Source organism: Mus caroli, unplaced genomic scaffold (assembly GCF_900094665.2).
Source record: "Mus caroli unplaced genomic scaffold, CAROLI_EIJ_v1.1 scaffold_12639_1, whole genome shotgun sequence".
NCBI lineage: Eukaryota > Metazoa > Chordata > Mammalia > Rodentia > Muridae > Mus > Mus caroli.
In genome coordinates this window covers 24,434-34,769 of record NW_018389593.1, presented here as the reverse complement: position 1 = coordinate 34,769, position 10,336 = coordinate 24,434, and the positions used below count along the sequence as shown (strand labels likewise).

The following is a 10,336-nucleotide window of genomic DNA, read 5'->3' as shown; positions in this document are numbered from 1 at the left end:
TTCCAAGATGAAATCTCAATTCGAAATATCTATGCTCCAAATGCAAGGACATCCACATTTATTAAAGAAACTATACTAAAGCTCAAGGTACACATTGTACCTCACACAATTATAGTGGGAGACTTCAACACCCTACTCTCATCAGTGGACAGATCCTGAAACAAAAACTAAACATGGTCACATTGAAACTAACTGAAGTTATATAACAAATGGATCTGACAGATATCTACAGAACATTCTATCCTAAAACAAAATGATATACCTTTTCCTCAGCACCTCATGGTTCCTTCTCCAAAACTGACCACATAATTGGTCACAAAACAGGCATCAGCAGATACAAAAATATCAAAATTACCCCAAGCATCCTATGAGATCACCACCTACTAAGGCTGATCTTCAATTACAACATAAATAATAGAAAATCAACATCCATGTAGAAGCTGAATAACAATCTACTCGATGATACCTTGGTCAAGAAAGAAATAAAGAAATTAAAGACCTTTTTAGAGTTTAATGAAAATGAAGTCACAACATACCCAAACTTATACGACACAATGAAAGCATTTCTAGGAGGAAAACTCATAGCTCTGAGTGCCTCCAAAAAGAAACAAGAGAGAGCATACAGTAGCAGCTTGACACCACACCTAAAAGCTCTAGAACAAAAGGAAGCAAGTACTCCCAAAAGGAGTAGAAGGCAGGAAATAATCAAATGCAGGGCTGAAATTAACCAAATGAAAACAAAAAGAACTATTCAAAGAATCAACCAAACCAGGAACTGGTTCTTTGAGAAAATCAGCAAGATAGATATATCCTTAGCCAGACTAACTACAGAGCACAGGGACCGTACACTAATTAACAAAATCAGAAATGAAAAGGGAGACAAAGCAACAGAACCTGAGGAAATCCAAAACATCATCAGAACCTACTAGAAAAGGCTATACTCAACAAAACTGGAAAATTTTCTAGTTGCTTTACTTTTATATAGAGAAATATATTGTATCATCAATCAATGTACCTTCCTAATTTTAGATCATTTATTTACATTATTGAAAGCAAAACAGGGAACAGTGACATATCTCCCATTAAATTGTTAGGTATAGGAAGGAAGTGACAGAGGTCATTTGTCCATTAAACAAGAATTTAGATAAAAAACATACAAACAAAAATAAAACATAGTACGAAGTATCATCATGGTTTACAGACCAAGAGAACATGGCCCAGAGTGCTGTCCAATTGGGTTAAGAACAGCCAAGATATAACATAGCAAATAGTAAGTGATAATTCGAGGTTATCAGTAGAAAAGTAGATTTTATTAGCATGGAGGGTCAGCAGTTGCCCAGCTATTGTGCTGCTTATTAAGGCAGTGTGTAGCTTTATATTTTATGTGAGTGTAATATTATCGATATAGATCTAGATCATTTGACTCTATTGGTCTTCCTATGGAGTTCCTATCCACTTGGAGACTCAAAAATTCCCCTACCTCTTGCATAAGAATTCACTAGACCTATGTAATATTTGTCTGTGGGTCTCTGAATTGGTTTCAGTCAGCTATTCAGTGAAGCCTCTCAGGTCCTCTCAGAGAACAGTCATGTTAGGCTCCCATCAGCAAGCATAACAGAGTATCATTAATAGTACAAGCGATTGGATTCTGTCCCTAAATCCGTTGCATATCTAAGAAATTCACTCTCTTGGTGGGGATACCTCATGTGGCCTCAGTGGAATAGGGTGTGCCTAGAACTGTAGAGACTTGATTTGTTATGATAAGGAGAGGTGGGTCGGGCTTCACCCTCTCAGAAGAGAAGGTGATCCAGGATGAGAGGACAGACTGCAAGAAGGGTGATTGGGATGGAGAGAGGATGGGATCATGATGTAAAGTGAATAAATAAATGAATAAATAAATAAATGGTAAAAGGGAAAGAAAAGGAGGCTGCCTTTCACTGTTGACAGAATTGTAAACAATCATTATAAAAGTCAACACGGCGAAGTCACAATGGTGAATTCTGAAAAAAATCAAAAAATCAATGCTGTTCATTTGCATATGACCAAAACCTCAACATCCTATTCTGCAAATACTTCCTCAGTTATGTTCATTGATGTTCTAAAAAATAGTATCATAGTTACCATTGTATTTCTGTGAAAATACCCCATGACCAAGGTAACTTATAAAAGAAAACATTTAATTAGGGGCTTATTTCAGTTTCAGAGGGTTAATCCATAACCACCATGGTGGGAATCATGACAGCAAGGCAGGAACACAGTGTTGGAGTAGTAAATGCTAGCTTATATCTAATTCACAAGCATACAGTAGAAAGAAAAAAAAAAAACTAGAATGGTCATGGCATGGGTTTTTGATAGCTGAAAGACCAATGCCAGTTAACTAACTCCTCCAACAAGGCCATACATAACTAATGAAAAAATTACACTCTTCTGATCATTTACAAATAGCTCCACTGACCACACTGACTATGGTATAGCACTCAAACACATGGACATTTCCATTCAAACCACCACAGCTGGAAAATGGAAATCGTTGAAATATCCTTCAGGATTCTAGACTACACAATTTAGTTAGAAAAGTGAAATCATAAACTTTGCAGATAAATTGATGGAACTAAAAAAGTTAGAAAGCAGAAATTATAATTGGATCCTAGGCAAAATAGGAGGTTTATGGAGTAATAAGAAAGGGGGAATAACAATTATAAGAAATATAATCAGGAATCTGAGAAGGCACAACATATAAGGCAGCAATAGGGAGGCAAATGCAGAGGAAAATAGGAGGAGAGTAAAAGGAGTAGCAAGTTACAAATGATCCAATAGTCGAAATGGGAAACACTTTTGTTTGGGGTGAGACAGGTGTATTTAGAACAAGGATGGAGGTGAGTAAAATAATAAAAGTATCTGAAAAACCAATGTAAATGTGAAATTTAATGGGAAAAAAGCCAACAAGGCACCAACACATTGCAAATAACTGTATGAAGTTTAGAAATACAAGTAGTAGGGAAAATATTCTTCTCCAAGGAAGAAAATAATAATTGATTATTTAAAACCAAATGTTTGGCCCTGAAAACACATATAATTACTACTTAGACTGAGAAGCCTATACTTAAGAATTAATGTGTATACTCATATACATATGTACATGCAAAAACAATTAGTATAAAGTAAGGCATAGAATTTAAAGGAGAACACAGATGGATATGTGTGATAGCTTGGAGGAAAGAAATAGGAGGGAAATAATTTAATTATATTATAACATCAAATATTTAAAAGTAAAATTAAAATGTCAAGCAACAAAGACATGGAAAAATGTTAGGGCTTTTTCTGGTATGCACCTAAAGATGGCTGGAGTAATACCAGAGTATGGATCAGGGCATTCACAGTGAAAACAGACAGTGCTAATATGACAAACACATAAGGGATTTTGATGACCTGTACTGCAGTGGGAAACAAATATCCACAAAAAAGTTAAAAACCATGGGGATTCATAAATTCTCTCATTTGGCAAAGTGCTTATGATATAAGCATGCTTTCTGAATTTTATCACTGCATCAGTGGCTAAGCATATACCATTTCTTATTGTTTCTGGTCAATTATTTATATACACACAAATATATACATTTACACACACACACACATTTACCTCATGAAATACAGAGTTCTCTTGCTGCTTTAAATTGGGGCTTTTCTATTTCATAATTTCTGGAAAATTGCTGCCTAGTTCATCCTGGTGCTTTGTCCTGCATATCTTTCTATTATAATTACTACAAGACACATATATCACTGATTTTTAGGGGATTTATACTTATGTTTTTATTTTTTCAAGACATTTTATCAATGCAGTCTAGCAGGAAAGTATATATACAAAAGTCTGTGATTACCCATATATAAGTCATTACTTATATATAAATAATGTTCCAATTGTTTTGATAACTTACTTCATAAAAGCTTATACTTTGATTTTTTTCTTCATCATTTTAGTTGAGATGATGACATCAATATTTGAAGTATATGAACATATATGTCATAAATCATTCTTTTATAAATATTATTAACAATTTATAAGCAAATCAAGACACAAAACTACCATATGTTGCAATATTAAAGGGTTTTAACATAATCATGATATTTGTTCAGATTTTAATCATAATTTATGGGTAGAGACGAACTCGTTTTTCTTTCCAGTTAAAACATCCTAAATCTAAAAACATTTAGAATTCTTATGTATCAATCAATGCATTGTTCACTGTGATGATTCATTCCACATAAACAACCAAATGCATGCTGTTTAAAATTTCTTTGAAAATGTATATTTTGTCTTTTATCAATATCATTAACTACATTCAGATTTTTAAAAATGAATTTTAAATAAAATGTATAAGATAACATATATAAACAGGCATTAATTATTCAACAAATTCCCAAATATACCAATATTAAATATTCATATTATTTTTTCAGCTTAACTCTACACTATAAATAATTGTCAGGATGGTTGAACTGAATCCAGGGTCCTTTGTATTTATCATTAAAATCATGAAAATCCTTTTTGACTTATACAAAAGTACCCACATAACCTGGCAGTCATTATTTCACAACGAGAGTTGCATGGCTACTGACTATTCTCTTATACTTGATACCATATAGATGTATATACTTAACTATATTTTCATACTTGGGGAGAATATTTTCTTCCTTAGTTATCCTGTCATATACAACCTGATCACAACCACTGTCTCCCTATCTCTACTTAAATTTCCCCCTTCATGAGTTTCATAATTGAGACTTCCTATATATGACTTAAATATTATATCTTCTTTTGGGAGTAAACCCTATATTCATCTCTCTATATCTTTACTTCTATATATCATATTTTTACTTCTATATAACAGTAATGAAATTACATTTGGAGATCCCAAGTATAATTTAGGTTATACTTATATCTAAATATATCTTAGATCCTAGATGTATTTTTATTGTCTACAAGTGTAATATAATCCCTCTTTATGGAAAATATTACTTACAAATGAGGAACATTACAATACAAGCTACTATTGTCATGATCATCAGTAATTCAGAGTGACCTTAATAAATGATCTATTTTAAAGAATAACTAGACAAATCATTTATATACCTCACTTTGCATGTGTCATATCTATATGAAACATATGGATCCTCTATACAAAATGCATCTTAAGAAGAAGTGTCTTCATTTGTAAATCAAAGAATCCCTAATCCCCGAAGCTATGCATTCAAAAATTCTCAAGTACTAGTTAGAAGTTAAAGGCTTTTTCTCCTCAATATAGTAGATAACAGTTATTTCTTTTGAGAAATAATAGAAGCTTTAACAACAAAGACATTTAGCACAAAATAATTGCAAGCCAAATATATACCACAACATTTAAAATTTTAAAATAATAAAACAATCATTGTGGGTGGTAGCATGGCTTCAGAAAGACTACTATCTGGAGAAATTTTCAGTCATTATTTAGAAAGTATGTATTTCATGTTAGTGTGAATAATATTCTCCACAGAGTGTGAAAGCAAAGAATAATTAAGTAGTGATCCTGCTGCTTAAATTTTTTATAAATTATCTTGATCATGCATGTGTTTAATTTACCCATATGATATTAACTTTTATTTTCAGAAACACATTGATGAAATGTTATTAGGAAACAAAACCCTCATCTGCCTCTGCCTCAGAAGCACTCGAGAAATGAAATGAATCATACATAAGTTTATTTGTGGAACATCACATTACTGGAAAATGAAAACCACCATCACAATTAATGATGACATGAACATATGCTTAGACAATTTATGATCTATTTACTTTTGAAGGACTTAATGATACAGGAGTCAGTTACTCAAATTTACCTATTGTCATTCTAAGAGATTCTATAAATTCTACTTATGGAGATGATAAGACAACAGAATAGATAAGGTTTCTCATGGCTTGCTTCATTTCTCTGTTTCTCAGACTGTATATGAAAGGGTTCAGCATTTGAGGGACCACAATATACATCATAGAAAAGATTATATTCTTAACAGAAGAGTCAGAAACTGCAGAACTCATATACACTCCGAAAGCTGTCCCATAGAATAAGAACACTACTGAGAGATGAGAGGTACAAGTGGAGAAGGCTTTATTTCGTCCCTGTACTGATGTGATCTTAAGAATAGAGGACACAATTTGAATATAAGAGAAAATAATACCAGCAAGAAAAACACCAGAAAATGCACTAGTAACTGTATATGAAAGAAGGGTATTAAGGAAAGTATCAGAGCAGGCAAGTTTGATGATTTGAACAAGTTCACAGAAGAAGTGGAGGATATTATGGTTTGTACAAAAAGACAGCTTTAGCAACATCAGACTATGCAGTAGTCCATTCATGGTACTGATTAACACTGAGAGTAAAACCAGCAACACACAAAGAGAAGGACTCATGATAACTGTGTACCTCAGGGGATGACCTATGGCCAAGTAACGGTCATAGGCCATCACAGCAAGGAGGCAACTTTCGAAGCCACCAAAAATCAAGACAAAACACACCTGTGAAAGGCAGCCACCATAAGAGATGCTCTCATCCTGTGTTTGAATGTTTACTAGAATCTTTGGGATTATTGTTGTGCTTATACAGATGTCAGTAAAAGACAGATTGGCAATAAAAAAGTACATGGGTGTATGGAGGTGTGAGTCATAACTTACAGCCAGGATGATGAGAAAGTTTCCAAAAATGGTAACAAAATACATACACAGGTACAAGCTAAAGATAAATGACTCAATATCTGGATCATATGTGAGTCCAATCAAAAAGAATTCAGAAATACCTGATTGATTTGAAACTTCCATGTTACTACTGAATATTATCAAAAGTAAAAGGTGAAAATGATCTGCATATCATTGGGTAATGATATTATACCATTAATGTATGGTGGGTGTGCAAATTGTAGTAACATCTTGTCCTTACTTTTCATATATTTTTGTGATTTCCTTATTAATGCATTTTCACAAGTAATGTCACTGAATTCAATATATTTGAAGCTTGAAAACAGGTACTTTAAAATTTGTAGGCTGTCTTAGTTATAATGTGAACTGCATTGTGGTTCAAAATTTTCATACACTTACCCTCAACTCCTCTTGGGTATTATTTTTTAAACATCAATTGTCTTCATTGAATATTGAGACACTTGAAAATATAGTGAAAAGTATAAAAATATAAGGCATACTATTTTCTCGACAAATCATTCACATCTAGAAAAAGAGATTAGAAAGTGCATAGTAAGCTCATTTCTTTAAAGCAATGATCAAAAACATTGGTGTGCCTTAGAATTTTCTGATCTACCCAGCAATTACAGATGACTCAGTTCCTGCTATTAATTCTGTTGACCAATGAATTGATTTCACACACACAAACACACACACACACACACACACACACACACATATATATATATACATATATACATATACATATACATATACATATACATATACATATACATATACATATACATATACATATACATATACATATACATATATAATATGTGTAATGTGTATACTATATGTAAATGTATATATACATACATTATGTAATATACACACATATTATATGTAGGTATGAGCACACGCACACACACATATATACATCTGTATATATATATATATATATCTGTATATATATATATATATATATATATATATATATATATCTGAATTAGTATTACAGAATGATAATAAATAACCGATAACTCACATTTGTCAATTCTCTCTGGCAATGATAAAACAATATGTGCAAAGCAACTTGTAGAAGAAAACATTTACTTTGAGCTTAAGGTAATAAAACTTAATTAATAGAGAAGAAGCATGCCTGTAAACACCAGGACTGGTGACAGGTGCATTGAGCTGATAATTTCCATCCTCGGAACTAAACATGAGTCAGAGTGAACTAACTGGAAGTAGAGAGAATGGAGAAACTATTTCTCCAAGTATGACTCATAATCACTCTGTGTGTGTATGCACCAATGTGTGTGTGTGTGTGTGTGTGTGTGTGTGTGTNTGTGTGTGTGTGTGTGTGTGTGTGTGTGTGTGTGTGTACCATACTGTAAGGGTAATTGTGTCAAGGAAAGGAAGAACAGTTCTAACTCAACAATGCATATCTTTCATAAGAATATATCTCTTGATACTATTTCTGAGAATATTCTTTATTTTGAAATTAAGGACTCACTAGTTACTCCCATTAGTAATATTAGTCAGTGTACATGATAGTAACTATAAAAGTGAAAGTTTTTCAAATACTTTATTATATATAACTTAAACATAATTAATAAATTCTTAAGCCAGGAAGTACCTTGTATAAAAAACTTGGCCTTATGAATGTTTTAAAAACTTTTTAATATGTGCAGATATTTATGATTTCATTATTTTTAAGACAAAAAATTAATTTTTATTTTATAGTATAAACACAATATAAACAAATACTATATCACAATGTCGTACCATATTTGTGAAACAAATTTAGAATTTTGTTACTAAAATACCAAAAGATAAACTTTTTTCCAATTGTTTTTTTAACTATTGAAGTAATGATTTCATTATTGATTAATATATTATAGTAGAGTTCAAGATTTGGCTAAATAACAATCAATACCAAAGATTTGCCTACTTATATGTCCTAATTTTAATTTTTTTTTTAAACCAAACAATATAATTTTATTTGGATATCCAGTACTCACCTATTTATACAATCCTGACTTTTACCACATTCTTAGGGAAAAATGACCATATTGCATTTTATAAATTATTTTATACAAACTTATTTTATTTAATATAATTCTGCTAAAATAATTCTGAATTCAGTTACCCTCTAACATTTTATATAAGCAGAAACCTACTTCATTTACATTGCAAATACCTAATTATGTTTTTATTAAGAATGGTATATTTAGGCACTTTTCACTAATTGCATCCTACAATGAAACAATGTAATTCTATTCTACATTTCCAAAATTGTGATGACAACTAGTCATAAAAAGAAGAAAATTATAGAAGCTACCACATCAAATATAATATGACTTTTGAAATAGGAGAAGATAAAGGTGATGAAGACTAGAGTGTTAGTGAGTCGATGCTTAGTATTTAATTGCTTCATTTAATAATACATAATGTGAAGCAAGAGTTAGTATTAAGTAACAGTGGAAATAGTTGAGCTGTCATTTTTAATGTTACCAGCATTTTTCACTTTCCTCCTCTAAGCACACTATTTTCTAATTTCTGTTCAATGACCTCATACTCTGTAAAACAGAAGAATTTACCACAGAATTTTATGAAGAATTCTCAAGGGATAAGAATTGAAAATAATGAGAAGCTAAGATGCCAGTTTAATTTTTAATAGGCTTCATTCTATTTTATTTTGATTGCTTCCTGCACTCAATATATTTCAATGTCTTTTCTTGTGCAGGTAATTGTCAAGTCCAATTAAATTAACCTTTAAGGGGCAGGAGGATGCATATCTATTATTCCTATTATTCAGCAAAAAGTCTTCAACAGGACAGAAGTATAATTATCTTAAGTAACATAAAATGCACCACACAGGGTCAGAGATATAACCCTGAAACTATTCTTTTGAGAGGGAGATCAATCCTGCAGTTTTGGTTTCTGGTTTTCTAAGTGGCAGACGATGGCACATCACTTTATCCTGTTCACCCCCAAGCTTGCTAAATCTGAGGGGTCACCCATTATTTTGACATTGCTGTAGTAACTACACTCTCTGATGCTCCAGTTCAAAGTATTAATACTTTAAAAAGTGAAATAGAAAGAATGAATTATAACTGTTACTCCAATTAGTAACTGATTATAATTTCCTTATAATCAGAAAAAATAGGACAACACACACATACTCACACACACACACAAAAAGAGAGAGAGAGAGAGAGAGAGAGAGAGAGAGAGAGGGAGAGAGAGGGAGAGAGAGAGAGTTAAAACATACCTCTAAATATCAGTAGAAAAAACTACAATGGACTGTGGTCTTGTAACTTATACTTTTAACCTGAGTTTGTAACCAGAAGAATGAGGAAAGAAATTCTTCAGCCATGTAGATTATATAAAGCGCTTTCTTAAAATCCTAAAAAATTAATGCACATCTCCAAACCCTGCTTACTGACACAAGAAATTTTTCTTTAAAACATCATAATAATTTAGTAGAATTAAAGGATTAAAGAGTTATTTTTTTGCTCAACAGAAATGATTCCTGCCCTAGTAGATTGTACTACGCCTATGTTAATGAGGCTAGGGCCATGTCAGCACATACATATTGGAGAATGTTTCAAGAGATTG

At 32.0% G+C, this 10,336-nt stretch overlaps 1 protein-coding gene across 1 annotated transcript; it reads right to left on the bottom strand.

Annotated features, from left to right (window-relative positions):
• Nucleotides 1-5,908: 5,908 nt before the first annotated feature.
• LOC110288184 (olfactory receptor 7G1-like) lies at nt 5,909-6,871 on the bottom strand. The gene has a single exon (XM_021154606.1). The coding sequence runs from the start codon at nt 6,848-6,850 to the stop codon at nt 5,909-5,911; it is 942 nt and encodes a 313-aa protein (XP_021010265.1). The 5' UTR covers nt 6,851-6,871.
• Nucleotides 6,872-10,336: the final 3,465 nt, after the last annotated feature.